Source organism: Tursiops truncatus, chromosome 3 (assembly GCF_011762595.2).
Source record: "Tursiops truncatus isolate mTurTru1 chromosome 3, mTurTru1.mat.Y, whole genome shotgun sequence".
NCBI classification, from domain to species: domain Eukaryota; kingdom Metazoa; phylum Chordata; class Mammalia; order Artiodactyla; family Delphinidae; genus Tursiops; species Tursiops truncatus.
Window position 1 is genome coordinate 161629542 of NC_047036.1, and position 25664 is coordinate 161655205.

General features: G+C 51.9%; 4 protein-coding genes across 7 annotated transcripts; 2 read left to right on the forward strand and 2 right to left on the reverse strand.

The window, feature by feature from the left end:
* Positions 1-367: 367 nt before the first annotated feature.
* On the reverse strand, positions 368-14287 carry WDR83OS (WD repeat domain 83 opposite strand). The gene is made up of 4 exons (XM_004318846.4): positions 14091-14287; positions 1467-1572; positions 866-963; positions 368-771 (listed from the first exon to the last, which is right to left on the reverse strand). The coding sequence occupies exons 1-4, from the start codon at positions 14138-14140 to the stop codon at positions 705-707; spliced, it is 321 nt and encodes a 106-aa protein (XP_004318894.1). The 5' UTR covers positions 14141-14287; the 3' UTR covers positions 368-704.
* A 54-nt stretch (positions 14288-14341) lies between these two features.
* On the forward strand, positions 14342-18398 carry WDR83 (WD repeat domain 83). Of its 2 annotated transcripts, XM_033854116.2 has the most exons (9): positions 14342-14634; positions 14718-14838; positions 14921-15026; positions 15293-15341; positions 15425-15551; positions 16529-16596; positions 16693-16801; positions 16880-16994; positions 18072-18398. In XM_033854116.2, exons 1-9 carry the CDS (start codon positions 14532-14534, stop codon positions 18219-18221), a joined length of 948 nt encoding a protein of 315 aa, XP_033710007.1. In that variant the 5' UTR covers positions 14342-14531; the 3' UTR covers positions 18222-18398. The 2 variants fall into 2 exon arrangements, with proteins under 2 accessions (XP_033710007.1, XP_033710008.1); XM_033854117.2 differs by lacking the exon at positions 14921-15026 and having other exon boundaries at positions 14718-14821.
* On the reverse strand, positions 18261-22063 carry DHPS (deoxyhypusine synthase). Of its 3 annotated transcripts, none has more exons than XM_033854107.2 (9): positions 21709-22063; positions 20972-21136; positions 20632-20753; positions 20453-20549; positions 20276-20362; positions 19736-19841; positions 19555-19658; positions 18567-18692; positions 18261-18482 (listed from the first exon to the last, which is right to left on the reverse strand). In XM_033854107.2, exons 1-9 carry the CDS (start codon positions 21913-21915, stop codon positions 18387-18389), a joined length of 1110 nt encoding a protein of 369 aa, XP_033709998.1. In that variant the 5' UTR covers positions 21916-22063; the 3' UTR covers positions 18261-18386. The 3 variants fall into 3 exon arrangements, with proteins under 3 accessions (XP_033709998.1, XP_033710000.1, XP_033709999.1); XM_033854109.2 differs by lacking the exon at positions 21709-22063 and adding an exon at positions 21496-21596; XM_033854108.2 differs by lacking the exon at positions 21709-22063 and adding an exon at positions 21265-21386.
* A 244-nt stretch (positions 22064-22307) lies between these two features.
* GNG14 (G protein subunit gamma 14) lies at positions 22308-25419 on the forward strand. The gene is given in 3 exon segments (XM_033854121.2): positions 22308-22439; positions 25063-25249; positions 25252-25419. Coding segments are annotated over 3 exon segments (387 nt in total). The 5' UTR covers positions 22308-22355; the 3' UTR covers positions 25368-25419.
* Positions 25420-25664: the final 245 nt, after the last annotated feature.

Here is a 25664-nt window from a genome sequence, read left to right on the forward strand (position 1 = left end):
CCTTGTTCGAGAGATACCGGTGTCCTCTGATGAGGAGTGAGAACATGGCAGGTGGGGGAGAACTCAGTCTTTCATGCCTTCCCCCAGTCCCTACCAGTCCATCCGATTTGCTGACAGTACCCCCATTCCTCTGATAAGAAAACCAAAGCACAGATTCCTTAGATCAGCAGGGCTGTCTGCTGAGTTGCCAGAGGGCAGGGACCACTGTTCAGTCTCTGGCAGCTGACTTAAGGCTCGAGTCTTGTGAAATAAGCAAGTGAACTAACCAAAAGGCTCCAGACTGGGGACCCCACCCCCAGCCTGACTTAAGTGGAGGAACTAGAGCCCTTCCCCCTGTTATGACAATGCATAGAAGGAGAGAGAGGTCTCAGAGAACAACCAGAATGCAAAAATTTATTATTAACTGGTTTCAACAAGAAAATAAGTGGATACACCTAGAAACACGGATAGTATCTCCCCCAACAGCAGGCAGGGTGGGGAAGGAAGGCAGGAGGGGTAGACCCAGGAGATTCCCCTCTCTGCTCCAGCGAAGTGGGATCCCAAGGACAGGGCCAGGTTCCCTCCATCCAGCTGCAGGCCCCAAGACTACCTCACCCAGGGAAGCCCAGGACTGCAGCTGAGGGCAGGAGGCTGAGCAGCCATGGGCCAGGCCTAGGGCGTAAGGTAGATAGAGGGGTCCAGGATGTGACCCCTCTAGGCTGACATCACCAGGGGGGCGTCATGGGCTGAGGGTTCTGCAGATATGACATCACCACGGCAGAGATGGACAGCCTGAGATGGGAGAGAGGTGTCAGTCCAGGATGGATAGGCTTGGGGTCCCCTTCCCCTCACCCAGGAGTCCCTCCCTCTCCAGATCCAGCCTCACATGAAGCTACTCATCATCTGCTTAGTGTCCTCAGAGCTCCGGGAGTTGGCAAAGCTGATGAAGGAGCAGTAGACAGCGACCCAAGCACACCACTTCAGCTGGAAGAGGTAGGTGGGTGGGTGGGTTAGGTCGGTGAGAGGCACCCCAGTGAGCCCCCACAAGGGCCATTCCCAGGCACCAGTTCCAACCCCAGTTCCACCTGATACAGCTCAAACCCTGAGCCCCAGGAGTCTCTCAGTTCCAGACCCCCATAGTTAACTCCAGGTACCCAAGTTCTGGTCCTACTCCCTGTCCTGCATCTCTGACCCCACCATGTCCCCTCAGGCTTAAGGAGCCTGGCCTTTGACATCCCCCATCGTGCTACGGACCCCACATTTTCTCCACCAGTCCCCACCAAGTTGCATTAAAGCCTGGCCCCACCCTCAGACTGACGTCCTATGTGCCACCCTGACCCGGACACCTGGCTTCCCCGACAGCTCTAGCCTTCTTCACCCAGCATCACCACAGCCCTGCCCCCTCAGCACTGGTCCTGCTTCATTCTGAATCCATGCCTTCCCCACTGTCAGGCAGAGCTACGGGAAGGAAACTCAGCCCTGCCCACCTTGAGCATGAGGCCACACATGCTGAAGATCATGCCGAGCAGGTTCATGTAGTCTGGTGTTGGGTCATCCAAGGCTGGGTTACACTCGCTCGGTGGGGGCTTGTACCTGCAGCAGGGTTGGGGTGCTCAAGCTCTGCCCCCAGGATGGGCAGGTGCTCCCCTGGGCCTCCAACCCACAACGCGAGGCCCATTCCCATTGTTAAAAATAAAACCACAGGCCCAAAATGGAGTCACTTATGCTAGGCCTTCCACTAAACTGGGGCTTAGTACCTCACCTAATTGGAGCTTCAGCCTCCCCCAGAAATGTAGTCTTAACCAGTCAGTCAGGAATTTTCTGGTCAGTACCAATGAGGTAGTGTCACATGGGCCCCTCTCCCCTCTCCATCCGCCAAAGGAAGAGGTAACCCACCTAATAAGACCCTTTTTTCCCAAAAAGGAGGTGACTTAATCTGAAATAATCCTTTTTTCTGTTTATGACTTCCTTGTCCTGTCTTTAAAAACCTTTCCCTTTCTGTAGCCTTTAGAGCTCCCCTCTACTTGCTAGATGAGATGTTGCCTGATCCATGAAGCCTTCAATAAGGTCAATTAGATCTTTAAAATTTACTCAGTTGAATTTTGTTTTTTCAACAGATCTGGTGGCAGCGACAGGATCCAAAGTGAACCTCTGACAGCATTCGGGGACGAGGAACATAAGCATGGTACCCATGAACCCCTTTTTGAGTCCACTGTCTTTCTTGCCATTTCTGGGGGCCATGGGTAAGTTCCTCTCAGTTCTGACCTCTGCTCTCTTTGTGTCACTCCCAGTCTAATTGGCTTTCCAGCCAGTTCCCCATTTGTCTGGTATCACTAGTTCCACGTTGGGAGCTGCTGGTAGTTCGGACCACAGTTCTTCATTTGGTTGGAAACCCCCAGCCTTGGTTCTGTTCCCAGATTCCATGTTAGGAACTGCTGGCGGTATGGTCTGCTGTTCCCCATTTATTTGGGATCCTTTCCCAGATTCCACGGTGGGCACTGCTGGTGGCAGCTGCAGTTCCCCATTCGTTTGGAATCAGCCCACAATCCCCATTTGGGGTCTGCTGGTTCAATCCTTTCCCCCAGCCCCAGGTTCTGTGTAGGCAGTTGGTGGTGGTGCGCCCAGGGCCTTTTTCTTGGCCAGGCCGCAGTAACTGGTTACAGGTGGAATGTTAAGGTATTCATGTTTGTTTGTCTTGCTTTGTGTAGATAAAGCCAGCTAAGAGAGGCTAAGAGAGATGGGAGCTTTCACCTTTAATGAATCAAGCATGCCACCCATCAGCACACCTGCCTTTTTTATGTCTAAGAACTATAATCCCAAAAGCTGTAAATATCTACAAAAATGGCAAAATATTACTAAAAACAACCTAGAATTACAGTGGCCACTGTGGGGAATGTGTCAGTGAGACAAGATTGTTTATTTCAGAAGTGCTCTTGAGGGACTTCCCTGGTGGCACAATGGTTAAGAATCCGCCTGCCAATGCAGGGGACACGGGTTTGAGCCCTGGTCCGGGAAGATCCCACATGCCACAGAGCAACTAAGCCCGTGCACCACAACTAGTGAGCCTGAGCTCTAGAGCCCGCGAGCCACAACTACTGAGTCCACGCACTGCAACTACTGAAGCCCGGGGGCCTAGAGCCCATGCTCCACAACAGGAGAAGCCACCGCAATGAGAAGCCCACACACTGCAATGAAGAGCAGCCCCCTGTCCACAGTTAGAGAAAGCACGCACGCAGCAACGAAGATCCGACACAGCCAAAAAACAAATAAATAAATTTATTTTTTAAAAAAAGTGGGCTTCCCTGGTGGTGCAATGGTTGAGAGTCCGCCTGCCGATGCAGGGGACACAGGTTCGTGCCCCGGTCCGGGAAGATCCCGCATGCAGCGGAGCGGCTGGGCCCGTGAGCCATGGCTGCTGAGGCCACAGCAGTGAGAGGCCCACGTACCGCAAAAAAAAAGAAAAAAAAAAAAAACCAGTGCCCTTGAAAGTGAGGGTTTCCAAATTAAGCAAACAGAATGGGATACCTATTTTCATTGGTATATGGAAGCTTCCAAAAGCCTTCAAGTTTCCAAAATAGTTTCATTAAAAGATGGGTTACAAAAAGGCTAATGAAAAATTAAAAACACAAGAAGTACCTAAAACAAAAAAGGAAGGGCTGACATGACTCCTACTGCTCTCCTTTCTCCTTTTTTTTTTTTTTTTGGCTGCGTTGGGTTTTCGTGGCTGCACGCGGGCTTTCTCTAGTTGCAGAGAGCAGGGGCTACTCTTCATTGCGGTGGCTTCTCTTGTTTTGGAGCACGGACTCTAGGCGTGTGGGCTTCAGTAGTTGTGGCATGCAGGCTCAGTAGTTGTGGCGCACGGGCTTAGTTGCTCCGCGGCATGTGGGATCTTCCTGGACCAGAGCTCGAACCCGTGTCCCCCGCATTGGCAGGCGGATTCTTAACCACTGCGCCACCAGGGAAGCCCTGGCAGGCAGATTCTTAACCACTGCGCCACCATGGAAGCCCCTCTCTCCTTCTTTACCTGAGTACTCATGTTTGGGTTTTTTTTTGTTTTTGTTTTTGTTTTGTTTTTGCGGTACGCGGGCCTCTCACTGTTGTGGCCTCTCCCGTTGCAGAGCACAGGCTCCGGACGCACAGGCTCGGCGGCCATGGCTCACGGGCCCAGCCGCTCTGCGGCATGTGGGATCTTCCCGGACCGGGGCACGAACCCGTGTTCCCTGCATCGGCAGGCGGACTCTCAACCACTGCGCCACCAGGGAAGCCCCTGAGTACTCATGTTTTACTGATTTTCTTTCTGAACTGCTTTTCCACTCTGAAGGGACTATTCAACAGTTACCATGTAAGAGAGAACTACCCAAGGTTGCAGACGAACCTCCTCGGGTATCTTTCACTCTTTGGTCAAAGATGGAACTAAGGGCCATAGTTAAGGCATTTCCTAAACCTAGGGAGGAACCCCAAAAGTTCTTTGAAGAATCTGGAGTCATTATCAGGGCCTCGATCCCAGGCTGCAAAATCTTTATCAGCTCGTGCACATGCAGGTAGGACCTGATGAAGCACCAAATGGACACAGGAAGCAAAATGGCAAAACCCGGAGGATGATCTTCAAGATCCTCAACCAGAGAAAGCTGGCAAAACAGCACCTGACCTTTTATAAGCCATTCCTAGGATCTTCCCTACCCCAACTGATCGGTCTGTTATTCAAACATGCAAACCAAAGAAAGATGAATTGGGCCAACTTTAAGGCACGCTTGGAAGCACTCCTCCTATGGCGTTCCGGTCCCATATAAAAGAGTCACTCAACCTGCTCTTAGCTGCCCTATTTGCAAGTAGATTATCTCCTGAGATTAGTGCATTGATAAAAAGACAGGAAATAGGATGGGAGACCACCAGTCTGATGGAGCCAGTGACCAGAGCTGAGCACTTTGAAATGACCTTAGAGCAAGACCACAAGCAAAAATTTTCCAAGTCGTTGGCCTTACAGCTACAAAAGCTCCAAGGCCAGAGACCTAACATAACACCTTCCTAGGGGTCCACCATCAAAACGCTGGCCCGAGACCCAATGTCTCACACGTAATCAACTGGGACACTGGAAAAAGAGATTGTCCTCAAAGGTCTTATGCAAATTCTTCAACTTGAGTGCCCCACATCTACCCCCTCAGTATTCCGAGGGATTCTCCAGTAAGCTGTTATCAGTAATTCCCTTAAACAGCCAAGGGGAAACTAAAATTAAAATTAATGGGAAACCGTGCCAAATTCCAGTCGATAATGGAGCTACACTTTCTACTTTTATTTATTTATTTATTTTTTAGTTGCAGCAGGCGGGCTTCTTAGTTGCAGCATGCAGACTCTTAGTTGCGGCACGCATGCGGGATCTAGTTCCCCGACCGGGGATCAAACGCAGGCTCCCTGCATTGGGAGCGTGGAGTTACCCACTGGACCACCAGGGAAGTCCCTACACTTTCTACTTTAAACCCCACTCCCATAGGACGACAAATCCCTCAGAGTGAAAAAGAGGTTTCCTTAGTAGAAGTATCTAATAAACGTTCAGAGAGAATTTCTACCTCAACCAATACAAATGACTCTGGGACTTTTGACTGAAAAGCATTCTTTTTTGCTATGTGACATAGCCCCGGTCAATCTGTTAGGTAGAGATCTGCTTTCTAAGTTAAAAGGGCTAATACATTTTGTTTCCAATGGGGACCTCACCGTAAAATTTCCTGACCAAACTGAACCTGATGTTCTCTTACGTTCTTACAATCTGTCCTTGACGTAGAAGAGGAAGGATTCCAACAGAAGTCCCCTAATTTAATTGAGGTGCCCAAAAACCTGTGGGCTATTTCTAATACTGACACTGGGACAATAAAAAGTACAGAGCCTATAAAGATTCAGAGACACATAACTAAACCTCTTCCTCAATTACCTCAATATCCACTAAAGCCTCACACCCGCAACAAAAGATCTCATCTCCCAGCGGGTAATCGTGCCCTGTATTAGCCCCCATGACACACAGATCCTGCCAGCCTGGAAACCTAATGGGTGAGGATGGAGATTTGTCCAGAACTTGAGGTTTTTCCTTTTTCCCCCCAGGGAAAGGTTTTGTTTGTTTTAGTTTTTATTGGAGTAGAGTTGATTTACAATGTTGTGTTAGTTTCTGCTGTACAGCAAAGTAAATCAGTTATATATATTCATATATCCATTCTTTTTTAGATTCTTTTCCCATTTAAGTCTTTACAGAGTATTGAGTAGAGTTCCCTGTGCTATACAGGAGGTTCTTATTATTAGTTATCTATTTTATATATAGTAGTGTGTATTTGTCAATTCCAGTCTCCCAATTTATCCCTTCCCTCAGGACTTAAGAGCTATTAACGAGACAGTTATTCCCCATTTCCCAGTTGTTGCAAACCCAGAACACCCTTTTGTCATGAGTGACACCAGACTCAAAATGGTTCACTGTTGCAGACCTTGGTTCAGCCTTTTTCAGCACCCCTGTAGACCCCAACGGCTGATATCTGTTTGCCTTAACTTGGAACAATCAGCAATACACCTGGACAGTCATGCCTCAAAGGCTCACTGAGGCCCCTTCTTATTTCTCCCAAGTGCTCCACCAAAATGTAAGGACCCGCCAGTCCCGGGGATATCAACTCTTTTACAATAGGCAGACGACTTCTTGCTGTGCTCAGTAACCAAAGAGGCATCCATAAAAGACTCCATGTATCTGCTGCAACAGTTAGCTGAGAAGTGATGGAAGAAATTTTCACATATTGAGGTATGGGGAAGTCATCCTAGCTCATACATGACTGGGCTTGAACTTTTTTTTATTATTATTTATTTATTTTGGCTGCACCGCGTCTTAGTTGCAGGATACATGTGGGATCTAGTTCCCCAACCAGGGATCAAACCTGGGCCCCCTGTATTGGGAGCTTGGAGTCTTACCCACTAGACCACCAGGGAAGTCCCCTGGGCTTGAACTTTTTGCTAATTAGAGCAGACCGTCTTGTGGCCTGTCAAACAGACATTGTACATCTGCTTTAACCATTAAAACAAACAGACAAAAAATGGAATACAGTTATCAGACTGTTCAGAATGTCCACTTTGAAGATAGGGATAGATGTCCATTCACGCCATCCCTAAGATGCCAATGCATCAACTCCTTTGAAGATGAGGTTCCCTTCCCCAAAACTAAGGTCATGCTGACTCACTGTGTATGTGCTAATCTGTCTCTTGAAACCTCGAAGGAATGTATTATGTTTGATGTTTGTTCTTTGTTCTGACAAGACAGAACTGTGCTTCAGGCATCGAAATGGAGCCGGGTGGTCATTGTGGATGTGGATATATTCCTGCATCACCGAGAACTTGAATTTTCTGAACTGTATCAAACTTAACTACACCACTATTCTCAAGACAATATCTGCTAGCAGCTGCCAGCTGCAACCTTATGGTCTCAAGATCTCCCACTGTAACTATACAACCACTTCAGACCCCAACCAATCCTTGCTTGACAGGCACCCTTACTTCTTGCCAGTTCCAGTTATAATTCCTTTTTTTTTTTTTTGCTGCACCTCGTGGCATGCGGTACTTCCCTGACCAGGGATCAAACCGGTGCCCCTTGCAGTGGAAGCGTGGCGTCTTAACCACTGGACCACCAGGGAAGCCCCAATTATAATTCTTGACAAACAAGTTATGTAACTGCAGTTTTTGCCTATATAAGCCTCTGCCATTTTGTAGTCTGGCAAAACACAATTCAAGGGCTTCTTGAATCTGTGTTTCCTGGGCTACAGTCCTCAGGTCGGCTTGAATAAAATCCTTTTTTAAAAAAAATAAATTTATTTATTTGGGGTTTTTTTGGCTGTGTTGGGTCTTCGTTGCTGTGCGCGGGCTTTCTCTAGTTGCGGCGAGCAGGAGCTACTCTTTGTTGCGGTATGTGGGCTTCTCATCGTCGTGGCTTCTCTTGTTGTGGAGCACGGGCTCTAGGCGCGTGGGATTCAGTAGTTGTGGCACGTGGGCTCAGTAGTTGTGGCACATGGGCTTAGTTGCTCTGCGGCATGTGGGATCTTCCCAGGCCAGGGATCAAACCCATGTCCCCTGCATTGGCAGGCAGATTCTTAACCACTGCGCCACCAGGGAAGCCCTAAAATTCTTATTATAGGTTGGTTGTTGATTATTTCCACTGACAAAAGGGACATAAACTCTCCAAGGAAAAATTACAATTATCTCTATATACTGTTCATTACCTAGTGCTGAAGGAACCCAGCTATCTCCAAAAAGGATTAGGCTAAACCAAGAATGTCCTATGCCTATAACTAAGCGACAGCTTTGTGGATTTCTAGACTTGATTGGCTACTGTAGACTATGGGTTCCTAATTTTTCTCTATTGGCTTTCCTACTCTATGAACTTACTAAACTTTTAGTCCCTGAGCCCCTTCCTAGGGAAGATAAACATAAGCAGGCTTTTCTAAGACTAAAACCAGTGCTGTAAGAACCGCCAGCCCTAGGCCTACCTAATTACTCAAAACCTTTCACCTTATGCGTGCATGAAAGAGATAAGCAAGCCCTGGCAATGCACACACAAGAGCATAGCAATAAACATAGCCTGTTTCCTATCACAGCATATAACTGGATTCAGTTGCCAGTCCCTATACCAAGTGTCTTAAGGCTATAGCTGCAGCTGCAAAGTTAGTAGGAGCCTCAGCAGATCTAACCCTAGGTAATGGCATTTATTTACAAACTCCTCAGGCTGTCCAAAGTCTTCTTAACTCTGAAATGACTCAACATTTCTCTGCAAGCAGATTAACCTCCTATGAGATCCTTCTGCTTTCTACCTACTCAACATCTTAAATGTTGCAACGTCCTTAACCCTGCTACATCACCACCCCTGCCTGACAAAGGTGAGCCCCATGACTGCCAGGTAAGAACATACTGATCTAATCTTGCTGATGGGTCCTACTCTAAAAATGAAAAAGGGATACTTTGTTTCCAAGCTGGTTATGATATTACTAACCAATATGAATAACTTGAAAGGGAAACTTCCCACAAACTAAAGCAGCAAGTTATCAAATGACAGACTGTTAATATTTATACCAATAGCTGGTATGCCTTTGGGGTCATCCATGATTTGGGGATATTATGGAAACAAAGGGGTTTTCTTATGTCCTCTGGGCTCCCAATCAAAAATGCAGGGCTTCCCTGGTGGTGCAGTGGTTAAGAATCCACCTGCCAATGCAGGGAACACAGGTTCAAGCCCTGGTCTGGGCGAACATGCCTTGGAGCAACTAAGCCCATGCACCACAACTACTGAGCCTGCGCTCTAGAGCCCACGCCCCTAAAGCCTGTGCTCTGCAACAAGAGAAGCCACTACAGTGAGAAGCCCGCGCACCGCAACGAAGACCAGACCCCACTCGCCACAACTAGAGAAAGCCCGCGCACAGCAACGAAGACCCAATACAGCCAAAAATAAATCAATAAATAATTGTGTTTTTTGTTTTTGTTTTTTTCGGTACGCAGGCCTCTCACTGTTGTGGCCTCTCCCGTTGCAGAGCACAGGCTCCGGACGCGCAGGCTCAGCAGCCATAGCTCACGGGCCCAGCCGCTCCGCAGCATGTGAGATCCTCCCGGACCAGGGCACGAACCCGTGTCCCCTGCATTGGCAGGCAGACTCTCAACCACTGCGCCACCAGGGAAGCCCAATAATTGTTTTTAAAAACGCTGAAAAAAATCCATTTATTTAAAAAGAAAAAGGGCAACAAATAAACTACCTTCTTATTGCTATTCTCTTACCTTCTGAAATTGCTATCATTAAAATTGAGGTTCAGGGCTTCCCCGGTGGCGCAGTGATTGGGAGTCCGCCTGCCAATGCAGGGGACACGGGTTCGTGCCCTGGTCCGGGAATATCCCACATGCCACGGAGCGGCTGGGCCCGTGAGCCATGGCCGCTGGGCCTGCGCGTCCGGAGCCTGTGCTCCACAACGGGAGAGGCCACAACAGTGAGAGGCCTGCGTACCGCAAAGAAAAAAAAAAAAAAATTGAGGTTCAGACCAAAAGAACTGAACCTGAGTTCCAGGAATGCCCTAGCTGACTTTCATGCAGACAGCAGCAACAGAGTATAAATATTATGGCACTGGGAATTCCCTGGTGGTCCAATGGTTAAGACTGGGTGCTTTCACTGTGGTGGCCCAGGTTCAGTCCCTGGTAGGGGAACTAAGATCTCGCAAGCCGCACGGGGCAGCCAGTAAATAAATAAATAAGGCACATATGGATGAAGACCATTCTGCTTCAGCAAAAAATGACCCCTCATTGCCTGACTGGCCATCCTGATGTCCTTGTAACATGGCACCAGCCTGCTCCTGAACAGAGACATTTTTTTTTTAATTTTTTTTTTTCTTTTTTGGCAACACCATGGGCGGCTTGTGAGATCTCAGTTCCCCCGCCAGGGATTGAATCCTGGCCCTCGGCAATGAAAGCACAGAGTCCCAACCACTGGTCTGCCAGGGAATTCCCTGAACAGAGGAATTAAGGTGCACAAACAATGGTTGTAAATTAAATGAACAATTGGGGCTATGGGAAACCCAGGATGGCCACTTCCAGCTCCACGGCAAACCCCATTTTTCAGTTTTTGCATCCCTTCACCCATCACAGTGCAGTTTGTTTTTGTTTTTGTTTTTGTTTTTTGCGGTACGCAGGCCTCTCACTGTTGTGGCCTCTCCCGTTGTGGAGCACAGGCTCTGGACACGCAGGCTCAGCGGCCATGGCTCACGGGCCTAGCGGCTCTGCGGCATGTGGGATCTTCCCGGACCAGGGCACGAACCCGTGTCCCCTGCATCGGCAGGCGGACTCTCCACCACTGAGCCACCAGGGAAGCCCCACAGTGCATTTAAGATGACTCAAATGATGAATAGACATTGGTGGGGAGACACAAAATTACAAAAACAGTTTACCACCAATGTTTGACCTGTCAGGTCCATAACCCTGGAAAAACTATTTTTGTTCCCAGAGGCCTCAGACCTCCTCCCTCTGGACCCTCTGAGCACCTACAGCTGGATTTCATTCAACTGCCACCTAGTATCGGTTATCAGTAAGTTCTTGTTATTGTATGTATATTTTCAGGATGGGTTGAAGCCTTCCCTTGCCACAAGGCTGATGCCCTCACAATGGCAAAGAAGCTGTTAGAAAATGTGTTTACCAGGCGAGGTATACCTTCCACAATCTCCAGTGATTGAGGCACCGACTTCACTGGGCAAACCAGACAAGGCTTAATGAAAACCGTGCAAACTTCTTGGAATTATCACTTTCCCTATCACCCTCAATCATCAGGCAAGGTAGAGAGAACAAATGGGATCCTCAAAAATCTCTAAACTTGCTAAAACTAGTGGACTCCCTTGGCCTAAGGTATTGCCTCTGGCCATGCCAACTGTTCCCAGTACCCCCTGTGGAAAACATAGACTCACTGCACATGGAACAGTCACCAGGAGACCAGTGTCAATTGGTATACACCTTTCTGCTGATCCCTTATTACCTCATGTTAGTATGACCACCTACTATAAGTCTTTCATGTCTTAGGCCTATCATCGACAGGTTAAAGAAGCCTTCCAAGATCCCAGTTCAAAGGATTGTGTTGGTCACAGTCTGGAGCCTGGTGACTGGGTATTATGGAAACGTCATCAGAGGAAGACAGCCCTCAAGCCCATTGGAAGAGACCACACCAAGTGCTCCTAACCACTGACACTGCTGCAAAACTAGAAGGCATTGAGCCTTGGGTACACATCTCACAGCTAAGGAAGGCTCCACCAGACATCTAGTCCTGTACAGACGCTGGAGACCTCTGAATGTAACTGATAAGGAAGAGAAGCAGCTGACATCAAGGTGGACTGCTTCTGTCCCAGACGCCAGCTATAGACCATACTTGAACTAAACGTGAAACCCTTCCTCCTTTTTCTTTTCTTTACTCTGGTATTGACCTGGAAAGATGTTTTCACCCTTCTCTCCCAGACCATTGCTAAAGGAGGTAAGCTTTCAGACTGCTGGATTTGTCAACAAAGATTCCAATCTATCCATGATGCCAGAGACCCCCTGGTCCTTCCTGTGACCAATTTCTCTTCTATTCTCAAAGTCACAGAAAACTACAATCGAACCCCCTAAAAATTTCTTATGCGGTTCAACTTGTACAGCCAGAACAACCTATGCCTTGTTGTTGCCTTTCTCCCATCATAACTTACTCAGTTAGACACAATTACCTAGTAAATTTTAGTGCATTTGCACCCCCATGTTCCCATGATAATCTAGATCAGATTTGCCCCCAATCACTAAGAGATCTCACCAGCAGCAACCATGTTTGCAAGGCATTTAGAACAACACTTTATTTCAGGATGGGAGATTCTCTTCCCATACGTGCTGAAAACCTAACTGACACCTGGTTGGAATGGGTAAACGCAGTAATTCCTGTGACTGACTCCATTAACAGTACCTCTTAACGGGAATGGTTTGTGTCCCCATAGGGTCTTTGTCCATGGTGGTTATCATTCTCTTTGGGCCTCTGAATGCTTAGATAGCCAGTGCACAGGGGGCAATACCTCTTAGGTTATGTAACTGGGCCCCTGACATTCCACAAGGGAACTAAGACACCTCATTAGTCAAATCCCCTGGATTTACATCATCAAGTTAAAAAATAACGATGAGCGGGACTTCCCTGGTGGTCCAGTCGCTAAGACCCCACGCTGCCAAGGCAGGGGGCCCGGGTTTGATCCCTGGTCAGGGAACTGGGAACTAGATCCCACATGCTACATGCTACAAGGAAGATCCCACATGCCGCAACTAAGACCCACCGCAGCCAAATAAGTAAATAAATATTTTTTTAAAAATAACGATGAGGATTTCATGACTCAGGATTCATTTCCTTCGGCAGGGCCATCAGCCCAAGAAAGATCCTTAGATTCTCTGGCCAAAGTTGTTCTTTATAATAGAATAGCCCTTGATTATCTTTTAGCTGAGCAAGGAGTGTCTATGCTGTGGTCAATACCACCAGCTGCACCTGGATTAACCCTTCTGGATTAGCTGAAACTCTATTATATAAAATCACTGAACAAGCCAGTTGGCTTAAGAAGGTGACTCCTTCAACGGGAACTTTCTTTTTTTAGGAGGGATCGAACCCGTGCCCACTGCATTGAAAGCGTGGAGTCCTAACCACTGGACCCCCAGAGAATTCCCAATGGGAACTTTCTTTGACGTATTTGATTTTGCCTGGTTTGGATCCTGGGGACCATGGCTCTGAAGTGCACTCCAAACATTGTGAATTATCCTGTTTATTATAATAATCTCCCTGGTGCACTTAATCTCTCAAAAGCTTTAAATGCATACTCACTGCCACTAACCACCAAGCAAAAGATCTCCTTAAGACTCGAACATCAGAAGAGTAACAAAAAAGTGACCAACTTAAAAACTGTGAACCTGAAGCCAGCCAGGACCTGTGACTATCACAGGGGTTAAGCAAAAATATCATAACCTCTGGTTAGCACACAAAGGAACAAGAAAAACTACGAGAACCTCAGAGCAGTAGCTGAGAGTGGCCCTCATGCCTTAAGTTTTGCTCACATCTCTCAGTTAAGCTGAGAGTCTGATTAAGGTGGGGAGGGTGGGAGGAGGGGGCATTGTTAAAGAGAAAACCACAGGCCAAAAATGGAGTCCCTTATGCTAGGCCAAGCAACCAAAGCAGGGCTCAATACCTAACCTAACCGAAGCTTCAACCTCCTCCAAAAATGTAGTCTTAACCGTCAGTCAGGAATTTTCTGGTCAGCACCAATGAGGTAGTCGGTCACATGGGTCCTCTCCCCTCTCCATCCTCCAAAAGGAAGACGAGGTAACCCCACCTAATAAGACGCTTTTTCCCCCGAAAGGTAAATGACCTAATCTGAAATCACCCGTTTTTCTGATTATGACTTCCTCGCCTTGCCTTTAAAAAACCTTTCCCTTTCTGTAGCCCTTTAGCGCTCCCCTCTACTTGCTAGATGGGATGCTGCCCAATTCATGAATCATTTGATAAATCCAATTATATCTTTAAATTTTAAAGATGAATTTTGTTTTTTTTTGCTTTTTAACACCATGACAACTAGGATCCTCACCTCAGCACTTTGTTGGGCCTCCGTGGGTCCGACATATTGTTCGCGGACATAGCGAGTCGCGCCTCTTCCGCTGCGGGAGGCTCAGCTTCCGGCGGCTTCCAGCAGGGAAACGGAGGATGGCTTTTAGAGTAACACCCTCAGCCCTCGCGCTTCCGTTCCTGCCGGCGGGAGCTGGAACTCCCCCCATCCAGGGGACAGAGAATTCGAAGAAGCCAAAAATGTTCCAAGAAAACAGGACGTGGGGAAAGAAACCGAGACGCTGGAAACAAGCTTCAGTGTTTCCAGCGCTTTCTCCAAAAAGCCTAAACGTTGAACCAGGAAGTGAGAAATAGGCAGTAGACTATGGAGGACAATAATAAGGTTACACCAAAGCGTGGGTTCCCAGGGCAGAAAGCCCCGGTGCAGGCTACTGTACGGTGGTGAGGAAGGGAGGGCGGAGCAATGGCTTTCCCGGAGCCAAAACCGCGGGCCCCGGAGCTGCCTCGGAAGCTGTTGAAGACGTTGGACTGCGGGCAGAGGGCGGTGCGAGCCGTGCGATTTAATGGTGAGCACCCTTATCGTCATTCCGGGTCCTACCTCCGCCTTCTGAAGTCGGCGGCCCAGTAACCCCCTCGTGGTGTTCCCCAGTGGATGGCAATTACTGTCTGACTTGCGGCAGCGACAAGACCCTGAAGCTGTGGAGCCCGCTGCGAGGGACGCTACTGCGGACGTACAGCGGCCACGGCTACGAGGTGCTGGACGCGGCAGGGTGAGCCGGGGGCCAGAGCGGGATCGAGGCGCTGAGGCCGGGGTCAGAGGTAGACGCTGATCTTCCCTGCTCTGCTCTCTAGCTCCTTTGACAACAGCAGTCTCTGCTCCGGCGGCGGGGACAAGGCAGTGGTGCTGTGGGATGTGGCATCGGGGCAGGTCGTGCGCAAATTCCGGGGCCACGCGGGGGTGAGTGCAAGCAAGAAGGGGCCTGGTTAGAAAGGACCGGAATTGCGTGTAGGTGGTGACAGGCACCCACCCCTCCCCACGCAATTACAGCGCAAGGATCCTTCCCCACGGCCCCGCCTTCACCAAGCCCTGTCCTTGCAGTTCCTCCAAAAACTTTCACCTCCCCTACCCCTAGCCTTTTCCCTTGCTTTAACTTGCACTGGGAACCCTGCTTTTATCCCCATCCAAAGTCCAGCCTTCTCTAAGCTGCTGTTCCTGTTTTGCAGAAGGTGAACACAGTGCAGTTTAATGAAGAGGCCACAGTTATCCTGTCTGGTGAGTCCGGGGCCTAGGCAGGTGGGCGCAGGGGGCTGCCCCGGCCCCCCCAAACCTGATCCACTTTCATGCTGACCTCACAGGCTCTATCGATTCCACCATCCGCTGCTGGGACTGCCGCTCACGGAGACCTGAGCCCATACAGACGCTGGACGAAGCCAAGGATGGCATATCCAGCGTGAAGGTGTCAGACCATGAGGTCCTCGCAGGGTGAGTGGGACCAGGACCTTGCCCCTCCCCAGGTGCCACTGGGGATCATAGCTGTCTCTGTACTTAGATTAAAATCTACTCTCAAAAAAAAAAAAAAAAATCTACTCTCCTCACTGCACTCACAAGGCCTTGCATGGTCTGGTCTCTGTTGTGCTCTCAGTTTTTATTCATTCCCAGGCTCATTTCTGTTAAATATGCCACACATGCTCCCACCCCAGGACCGACTTTTGCAATTGCTCTTCCTCTGCCTGGGCTACCCTTCTACTACTTATTCCGAGTGTGTTTGAGCACCACCTGCAGGTCACGTTTTCAGTCAATGAGCATACAGGAGTGAAAAGATAGGAAAACAAGGAAAAACCCCACTTACATAGAGTTGATGTTCTACCTGCAGGAGACAATTAAAAAAAAAATATTCCCATGCAGGGCTGCCCAAATGTTGCCACAACCTGAGGGAGTGCCGATACCACCACTGGGGGCATTTGGGCTGCATGGCGTGGTGGCCTACCCAGTTCCCACACATCCCCCCTTGGACTGCATATGGCTGGCTCCTTCTCATCTTTAAGTACCAATTCAAACGTCACCTCCTCGGGGACCTGATTACCCTCAGTCAGCAAGGCTCCACGTTGGCAGCAAGTGCTCCTGGCTTGGTAGCAGCTGTGTCCCAAGCTCCCACACAGGGTGTAGCCCAGAGAAGGAGCTCAGTATAAATCAGAAACAGATGCAGTGGGACCTGATTGGCCCCTGGGGCTGAGTCTCAAAGCCAGTGCCTCAGAATTCCACTCATGAATTCACTTCAATGCATGTTTTCTGTGGCCAGTCCTGAACATGACATGACAGTGAAGGGTGCCCAGGAAGGGCAGGCACCCAGCCTTGCTCTCAGGGCCCTGGCCAGGTGAGAGGGTACAGGAACACCAAAGCTGGAGCCTTGGACCTGCTGGCCCCTGTGATGCTTCAGCTGGATCCATCCTCTCTTGCAGCTCCGTAGATGGCCGGGTAAGGCGCTATGACCTGAGGATGGGGCAACTCTTCTCAGACTACGTGGGCAGTGAGTGTGGCTGGGGCTGTGAGGCAGGCAGGGAAGGTGGGGGCAGCACGGGAGACCCCAGCCTGACCTGCTTGCCCACCCCTCCCCTTCCCCCAGGCCCCATCACCTGCACCTGCTTCAGCCGGGACGGGCAGTGCACCCTGGTGTCCAGCCTGGACTCCACGTTGCGGCTTCTAGACAAGGACACAGGGGAGCTGCTGGGCGAGTGAGTTCTCAGGGCTGTGGGGCCCCTCCCCCACTCCCAGTAAGGCCCCAAACCCCCACTGATGCCACTCACACCCAGGTACACGGGCCATAAGAACCAGGAGTACAAGCTGGACTGCTGCCTGAGCGAGCGCGACACGCACGTGGTCAGCTGCTCCGAGGACGGGAAGGTGTTCTTCTGGGACCTGGTGGAGGTGAGCCTGTGCACCGGGGGGCCTGCCCGGTCCTTACCTGAGTCACTCCCAGGCCTTTATAAGGGAGTGCTGTTAGAACTGGGGGCTGGAAGGAGGAGTGAGTGAGGGGATGAGGTGAGAACATTCCTGGCAAAGGGCACAGCATGTGATAAGCCTCGGGGTTGTGGCACACACACACTGGTCAGGAGATAGAAGCACTTTGGATGGCACTGGCGGTAGCAGAATCCAGGTCAGGCAGGGCCACTGGGACTGACCCTGGGGTAGGAGGAGCGGATAGTGGCATCTGACCTCAGGGGAGACAGGGCTATAGTTTTCAGGAAATCTGAGCTACCCCTGAGCATCCCTGTGGTATCCAGCCCCCAAGCCCTGTGGGCCCTGTCCTGATGTGTCTCAGCCTGTTGGGGGTGTCAGGATGTGAACTGACCAGCCAGGCGTAGTGGGGTCAGAGCTGGGGCTTGGCCAGAGAAGTAAGCCTCCTAAGAGGATGGAGGGAACCAGGGGGCCCTGGAGAGTCCAGGGGCCAGCTCTCCCTCTGGGAACTAAGAAGGTGCCAACGTTCTGCCTACTTCTCGAGGTTCCTGTAGACCGGAAGTCACCCTGAAGGGGAGGGCACATGAAGGGACACTTTCCAGGTGGGAAGAGGAATGGTGGCCTCCTTGAAGAACTGTGTTTGTTGAGCTGTGTCTGCAGGGTGATGAAGGGAGCGGGCATTGAGGCTATCAAGTGGGCGGGTGAAGCCCAGATGGCGGCAGAGGGGGAGGGAAGCTGGGACCCACATGTGACCGGCCATGGAGGAGGGTAGTGGCTGTGAAGGTGGAGAGAATCAGCAATCTCTGGGCATGGTCTAAAGGTAGAACCAAGAGGATTTACCGACAAAGGGATGTGAGATGTAAGAGAAAGATTCAAGATGTTTGACCTGAGCACCTAGAAGGACGGAGTGACTGAGGGGCTCAGTTTGTGGCTGGTTCAATTTACAGTGTCTCGGAAGCACTTAGACGCATGTGGCTGAGAGCGGGGGAAAAGCAGCTGAGGGGAGGGAGACACACTGGTGACACTCCCAACCCCCTCACTCCACAGGGTGCCCTGGCGCTGGCCCTGCCTGTAGGTCCCAGTGTGGTACAGTCGCTGGCCTACCACCCCACGGAGCCCTGCCTGCTGACCGCCATGGGGGGCAGCATCCAATGCTGGCGGGAAGAGACCTACAAGGCTGAGGATGGCACAGGCTGAAGCCGGGGGACCCACGACCAAGGACAGAGAGAGACAGCCTGAGGAGGACCACTGAGACCATGTATTCTAGACATGCTGCTGACCAAGGAGTTGGGAGGAGCTGGGTCTGCAAACTAATAAATAGAGCAGGTGGTGAGGCCTCCCTGGGGCTGCACCGTCCAGTGTTCAGTCCTCGTTCTTCTCGGGCGTGAAGGCATCTACCTTCTGGGCAAAGGTTTCAGCCACGAGCAGCGGAAAGACCAGGGAGGCATCAGCATAGACCTGTGGAGGGGACTCAGGTGAGCCATGGGACCCAAGGCCGTACCCCAGAAGACCCTGTGCCCCAGCTGGCTGGCCGGCCCTCACCTTGACAGGCTGTGCGTCCACCCGGATCTTGCCCCAAGAGACAGCTTCATCTGGCCGGGCGCCTGAGTCAGAGCCATCAAATTCCTGGGCTGTGTTGATGTAGACAGCGTAGTCAGCCCCATTCCGCTGTAGGGAGGGGCAGAGTGGGCTGTCAGCCACACAGACTCCAAGGCAGGGCACTGTAGCTAGAGGCTGAGGGACGTGTTCCAGATGAAGGAAGCCCTTGGCTGCCCCTCATTCCAAGGGAAGGGCCCCACGTCAACATCTGGGCAGAGTGAGGGGTCACGGGATGCTGGGCAGACAGTGGGCAGCGTTGCTCCAGATTCGCCTGCTAGGTAGCAAGAGCCCTCCCACATCTGCCACCAGCTCTGTAGAAGACCTCCAAATCCAACTTACCTCTCCCCTCTCTATGGCCCCCACCCTGGGCCCCTCATTTGTTCCCCCCAGAGCAGCCAGAGAGCGCCTGAGAGCACCTGAGTGGCTCTCAAGGCCCTGCACTTTCTGCCTGTCACCTCCTGCCTCACCTCCTCCTCCCACTCTCGCCTTCGCCAGCCTCCTAGCTGTTCCCTGACCTACATCAGGCACCTCAGAACCTTTGCACTGACTGGTTCCACTGCTGGGAATTCTATCTCGCCCCCACCCCCCAAGACAACCACATGGCTCATGGGACCACCCCCTGAAAAACCTCTGCTGGCAGGTCACATTTCCCAGGAAGCTTTCCCTTTTATGAACAGCACCCCTTTCACTTGCCATCTTGTCATCCTCCCTTATTTTTCTCCATAGCAATTACTACCACCTGATACTCATGTCACCTGTTTGCTATCTCCCCCCACTAGAACATCAGTGCCAGGAGGGCAGGGATCTTGGCCTGTCTAGTCCACAGCTGTCTACCCAGCACATGGCATAGGCCTACTACACAGGCCTGTCTGCATGACGGGCCTGAGTGCCACCCCCTACTAGGGAGCACACACACTCCATCCCTGCTCACCATGAGGTTGGCGTTGGCAATGTGGTGCTTGACCATGCCACCGCCCAGGATGATCATCCCAGTGCGCCTGGCGAAGATGGCCTGTGTGTTGATGAGCCTGAGGTCTGGAAAAGAGGGCTGTGTCAGGCCGCGGGCCCAGGCAGCCCTCCTCCCCCGCTCCTCTGGAGCCCCAGCACCTTACCTTCAACGATGTCCAGGACCAGGCCTGGGTTCTTATAGGAATGGAAGAAGATCATGTCACCCAGCGAGCCATCTGTGAGTGCCGGGCTCAACACAGGGATGTGGTTCTGGGAAACAGCAAGGCAGGAGAGCGGTTAGAGCTCAGAGCCCTGCAGGGGCAGTCTGGGAGCACTCCCTCCTCTTTGCCTGATTCTGGGCAGGGAGCTTAACTTCACTTGTGCCTGGCACATAAAGAATGGTAGCTCTTGTTTTTCTGATTGCTGGGCCCCATAGCCTCTGAGGAGCATGGGACCCTACACCAGGCCCCATGGCGGCTGCTAAGCACTGCCCCCAACTGCTTCCCAGTAGTCTAGGAGTAGAACCAGAATACAAGGACCACACTCAACAGCTGTGGGACCTCAGGCAAATTGCCTAACCTCTCTGTTTCTGAGGTTCCTCTCCTAGGAGTGGGAATAAGAATAGTACCAACTCCCCAGGTGGCTGTAAAGATGAAACAACACATGCCAAAGCCTGGCAACTTTGCCCCCACCCAGCCCCTCACCTTCTGGGCCCAGTAATACACTGACTCTGGGTTGTTTATCTCCTTGCCAAGCCGGGCGATCATCTTGGAAGGTGTCCACTTCACACCCTAGGAGGAGACATCAGCTTCAGCCAGCGGCACCTCCCCTGACACCCACCGTGCCACCCGCCCCCCCCCCCCAGGTTCCTCCAGCCTCACCTCCGTGTTCTGCTCCAGCACCATCTGGTCCAAAATGGGCATCAGCCAGTCCTCAAACTTGCAGTAATTGTCATTGGGCACCAGCAGGTTTCCGATCCTGGGGACAGGAGGCATGTGGGCATCAGGGTCCAGGACCCTCAGCCTGGCTCCCGTACCCAGCACCACTCAGGGCCCCCCACCTGTTGATTCCGTTCTCACGTAGCTCCTTCCCCCTGAGGCTGAACTCGCCCAGGTATGTGGGCGCCAGACACTTGATGAAATCCTCCTCCACACCCCCAGCCGTGGTCACCAAGACGTCCACCTGCAGTCACAAGGCAGTGAGGTTGGCCAAGGAAGGGAGGCCCTGCTTTCGTACCAGGCAGGACTCCTAACTCCCAACTCTCATCCAGTGACCCTTGTGGGGAGCTCTGCTGCAAAACAAAACTGACCCATAGTTCCCTATCTCACTTCAATGACCAGTAATCTTATTGCCCATTAAGACCCAGAGAGGCCAAGGCCACAACCCCACCAGGTCCCCACCATGTTGTGCTGCACGAGGTAACGGATGGTCTCACGGATGCCCGAACTGATGAGGTTGGATGTGTAGCCCAGAAAAATGGTGCAGCCGGTGAGTGGGCGGCAGCTCTGGGTCAGGTCTGCATGTTGGTCTTCATCCTGAGCCAGCGGCTCTAGTTTCTTCTCTATCTAGGTGTGTAAGGGCAGGGTCGAGTTAACCTCTGGCCCCAAACTCCAGCCCAAGGACCCCAGGTGGGTTTCAGAGACAGACTCCGCGCCCAGGCCCTGCCCACTGAGGGATATGGGACCACTTCTACCTGGAACCAGGGAGTGAACGCCCCTGTGCAGGCTCCGCCCTTTCCACAGCCCAAGTCTCAGGTCACACACTCAGGCTTTGCCTCTTTTCAGGAATCACTTTTGCAGTCCCGAACCCTCTCCCCACTGGGAAAACCAAATCCAACCTCAGGTCCCGCCCTGCCTTAGGCTCCTCCTTCAATCCCTCCCTCAACTGCGCGGTCTGGCCCCAGACTCCGCGCATTCCAGAATACCTGCACATGTTGCCTATAACGCGCCTCCTACCTAGAATCAGTCCCAACCCACTCCCCAGAACAAAACCTCGCGCCCAGGAGGGGGTCCCCGTCTCTCTCCAACTATCGGACGAAAAACACACCTCCTCCCAAGGAAGTCCCGCCCCCAAGTACCCCACAGTGCTACTGGAGGCCACGCCCCCCTCAACCCAGGAAGTCCCACCCAGGCCTCACCATGGCGTTGACTTGCTGCACCGCGCGCCCGAAGTTGGTGGCCTGGAAACCAGTGGTGCCGAAGGCCTCCAGCAGCGCGCGGTAGTTCACGCCACGGTCGAAGTCGTAGCCCCGGACCTGGGCGCTCTCGGACGGCAGTGCCGAGCTGTGCTTCAACACGGCGGCCAGCGCCGCCGCGGGCGCCTCCCTCTCCAGGGGACCCTCCATGCTCCTGCGGCCGCACTGTCAAATCAGAGCCGCCCCAGGCCAGGCCTCCGGCGGCCTCGAACACCTCTAAGCCCCAGCACGCACAACCTGCGGAGGGCCGGAAGTTGTGCATGTCACATGAACCGCCGACGCCCGGAATCCAGGATGCCGGCTTCTTTGCTTGTGTATTCCGTAGTACGGAAGCCTCAAGGAGCCATTATTTCCTGTTTCTCGTGTTCTCAGTCTCAGATGAATGAGGACCCCGCTGGAGACCCACCGCGTTGCGTGGCGCTTGCCCATTCGTTTCTGTCCTCTCAGAGAGAGAGGATGGCTTCTTAGTCGTCGCCCTTGGACAGAATTCGAATCACCAGGAAGTATCAGATAGTTTCTGCCGCTGAGCGTCTCTCGTCAAATGGGATGGTGATCCCTGTTCGTGTCTTGCAAGTCTCCAGAGCCTCCACATGCTGCGTAACCTTCTGGTCTTCCTTCCCCTGGCAGCTGCAGCTGTCACCTCCTCTGGGAAGCCTTCCCTGACCTTTTTCTGGGTAAGAGACCTCCTCTGAGATCCAGGGCTGACATCTATTTCCCTCCAGCAAGACTGAGCTCCTGGAGGGTGGTGTCTGTATCTCATGGGTCCTCCAAACCATGCATAGGGTCTGGTCCAGACCTCTTTAATCACTCTCACTCTGCAGTTTATGGAGTCTACACTATACACTGGGCTTTGTGCTGGGTGCTGCATATTTATCAGTGAACAAAATGCAGACCCTGCCCTTCTGGAGCCCACAGTTTGGGGAGCTAGAAGGGTAACAACAGTGGTAAGTGCTATTTAGAATTAAACGGGCTGATGTGAGAGTCCATGGGGTTGGGGGTGGGTGGAAGAGTTGGTGGTTTTATTTGGAGGGAGAGGTGGTTGGGGAAGGATGCCAAGGAGGTGATATTTCAGCCAAGGTCAGAAGAGGTCCCATATGTGAAGATCTGGGAGGGGGCATTCCCACTGGGAGAGAGAACAGCCAGTGCAAAGGCCCTGAGGTTAAAAAGGAGCCTATTTAATTAGAGGAACAGAACATCCTCCTTGACAGCCCCCACTTGGATCTCAAACTCCTGGCCTCAGTTCCCTCACCACCTAACCCTGATCTTCCTGCAGTCTGCCACATCTCTGCAAACAGCCCTACCTTCCACTCATCTAGTAGGCTGAAAACTGGGGAGTTGAGCCTGATGTTTCCCCTTTTTCACACCCCACATCCATCCCTCCACACGTCTGCCAAATTCTACCTACAAAATAGGTGCTTTTCTTTGTTATTTATTTATTTATTTATTTTTGGCTGCATTGGGTCTTCGTTGCTGCACATAGGCTTTCTCTAGTTGCGGCGAGCGGGGGCTACTCTTGGCTGCAGTGCGTGGGCTTCTCACTGCGGTGGCTTCTCTTGTTGTGGAGCATGGGCTCTAGGCCTGTGGCCTTAAGTAGCTGTGGCTCGCGGGCTCTAGAGCGCAGGCTCGGTAGTTGGGGCGCATGGGCTTAGTCGCTCCGCAGCACATGGATCCAGATCCCTGGACCAGGGATCAAACCTGTGTCCCCTGCATTGGCAGGTGGATTCTTAACCACTGCGCCACCAGGGAAGCCCTATTTTTCTCCAATTTTTAAAATTGTGGTAAAATACACATAAAATTCACCATTGTAACCATTTTTAAGTGCATTGTTCAGAAGCATTAAGTACATTCACATTGTTGTTCAACCGTCACCACCATTCATCTTCAGAACTTACCCATCAAACACTAACTCCCCATTCCCTCTCTCTCCTCAGCCCCCAGCAACCCCCATTCTGCTTTCTGTTGCTATGGATTTGGCTACTCTAGGGACCTCACATAAGTGGAATCATACATTATCTGTCATTTTGTGACTGGCTTATTTCACTTAGCATAATGTCCTCAAGGTACATTCGTGTTGTAGTGTGATTTATTTAACAGATCCCACTGGCTGACTTGAGGAGAACGGGGTCGGGGCTGTGCAGGGCAGGGGAGACCAGGCAACTGCGCTGGTCCAGGCACACTGAGCTGGGGGCACCAGGACCCGGATGCTACCAACAGGGTGGAGAGAAGTGACCAGTTTGACAACTTGGAAGTTGATCTGTGCATAGCACAGGGAACCCTATTCAGTACTCTGTAATGACCTATATGGGAATAGAATCTTAAAAAGAGTGGATATATGTGTATGTATAACTGACTCACTTTGCTGTACAGCAGAAACTAACACAACATTGTAAATCAACTACAGCCGATTAAAAACAATTAATTAAAACAAAAGAAAGTTGATCTGATGGCTCTTGAGGAAGGATCAAATGTGGGAATACTGGAAGAAAGGAATGAAGGAGTTAAAGATTTGAGCCAGAGAAGTTGGATGGATGGTGGTGAATTTGGGGGCTGGAGGTTTCGGGGGAAGATGATCCAGAGTCCAGCTTTGGCCAAGTTAGGTGGGGGACAACAGAGAGATGGGTGTGATGGACCGAGGAGGGAGGAGGGTCCTCAGGTGGGTCTGAGGTCAGGGAAGGGGCTGGGATGAGGCAGGGGAAGCCATCAGCATGAGTGAGTGGATTGAGTCATCTGTGGATCCCTGGGCCATGAGTGCAGTTGGAGAGAGGAGAGACGGGGCTGCACCTGAACCAGGTTACACTTTGCACCTCCGCCCATCGGAGTAGGGCCGGAGCCTGGCAAAGAAGGTCTGTAGGGGCCAGTTAGCAGGGGATCAAACAGGTCAGTGAGAGCCCAGGGCCCCTACACTCCCCCAGCCAAGGTGACACATGACACCAGGGCAGCCACTGGGCCTCTTGGAGCAGGGACCCCCCCCCCCCTCAGCCTCAGCAGCTACTGCTGCCGCTGGTGACATTACACTCCATGAGTGTCCTGGCTTCAAAGTCTCTGCAGGGGTTGGGGAGGGAGAGGAGGGGGTTGGAGAGGCCAGGGTGGTGGGGGCGGGAGCCAGAGCGGGGCTGCAGGAGGAGGACTGAGCAGCCAGGAGTCAGCCGGAGTCCTCAGCTGAGGTATGTGGTCCTGACAGGGGTTGGGGAGCAGCCAATCCCATCCCTCAGTCCCCAGGGGACACAGGAGGATGTGTGGGAGCTCAGGGTTTGGGGTTCAGCCTGCTGTCTGTGGCTCTGCTCACGACTCCCCCAGATGCCCGGCAAGGTGACCACTGGCAGCGACATCGGGCAGGCCTGCTGGGCCGTAGAGCAGCTGCAGATGGAGGTGGGCATCAACCGTGTAAAGGTGAGGCCAGGGCAAGGCGGGTGCATCTGAGCAAGGGGGCAGGTGGACAGCCCAGCCCAGGTCTGGCTAACCGGGCTGGCCTGCAGGTATCCAAGGCGGCCGCTGACCTGCTGCAGATCTGCACGGAGCAGGCCGAGAGTGACCCTTTCCTCGTGGGCATCCCAGCTGCCACCAACCCCTTCAAGGAGAAGAAGCCCTGCACCATCCTATGACCCTGTAGCCTGGACCACCCAGAGGGCCTCAATAAACATGAAGTGAATGCTCCTTAGGGCATGGCTTGGCCAGGTTGCGATGGGGGGCGAAGGGGGACTTCGGGCTTGCAGGGACCAGTGTGGTGTGCAACTGGCCCAGCCTCCCTCCCCGCCCACTCCAGGGTCATGGCCACAGGGGCCCACACACACCCTGGACCCTGGACAGAGAAGCACGCCCCTCCCTCACCCCTACCTGCTACCCACCCTCCAGCCTATGGGGTAGCATTAGCAGATCCCCTGTCCCACTGCACAAACACA

Bases quoted from the DNA above. Each gene is read 5' to 3' on its own strand.
- WDR83 (XM_033854116.2), top strand. From the start codon at position 14,532: ATGGCTTTCCCGGAGCCAAAACCGCGGGCCCCGGAGCTGCCTCGGAAG. The intron at 16,802-16,879 runs GTGAGTTCTCAG...ACTCACACCCAG, and splicing joins ACAGGGGAGCTGCTGGGCGA to GTACACGGGCCATAAGAACC. The intron at 16,995-18,071 runs GTGAGCCTGTGC...CTCACTCCACAG, and splicing joins TCTTCTGGGACCTGGTGGAG to GGTGCCCTGGCGCTGGCCCT.
- WDR83OS (XM_004318846.4), bottom strand. From the start codon at position 14,140: ATGTCCGCGAACAATATGTCGGACCCACGGAGGCCCAACAAAGTGCTG. The intron at 1,573-14,090 runs GTGAGGATCCTA...ACCCTGCTGCAG, and splicing joins AGGCCCAACAAAGTGCTGAG to GTACAAGCCCCCACCGAGCG. The intron at 772-865 runs GTGAGGCTGGAT...CTCCCATCTCAG, and splicing joins CAGATGATGAGTAGCTTCAT to GCTGTCCATCTCTGCCGTGG.
- DHPS (XM_033854107.2), bottom strand. From the start codon at position 21,915: ATGGAGGGTCCCCTGGAGAGGGAGGCGCCCGCGGCGGCGCTGGCCGCC. The intron at 20,754-20,971 runs GTGGGGACCTGG...TTGTGACTGCAG, and splicing joins ACCTCGTGCAGCACAACATG to GTGGACGTCTTGGTGACCAC. The intron at 18,483-18,566 runs GTGAGGGCCGGC...TCCCCTCCACAG, and splicing joins TGGACGCACAGCCTGTCAAG to GTCTATGCTGATGCCTCCCT.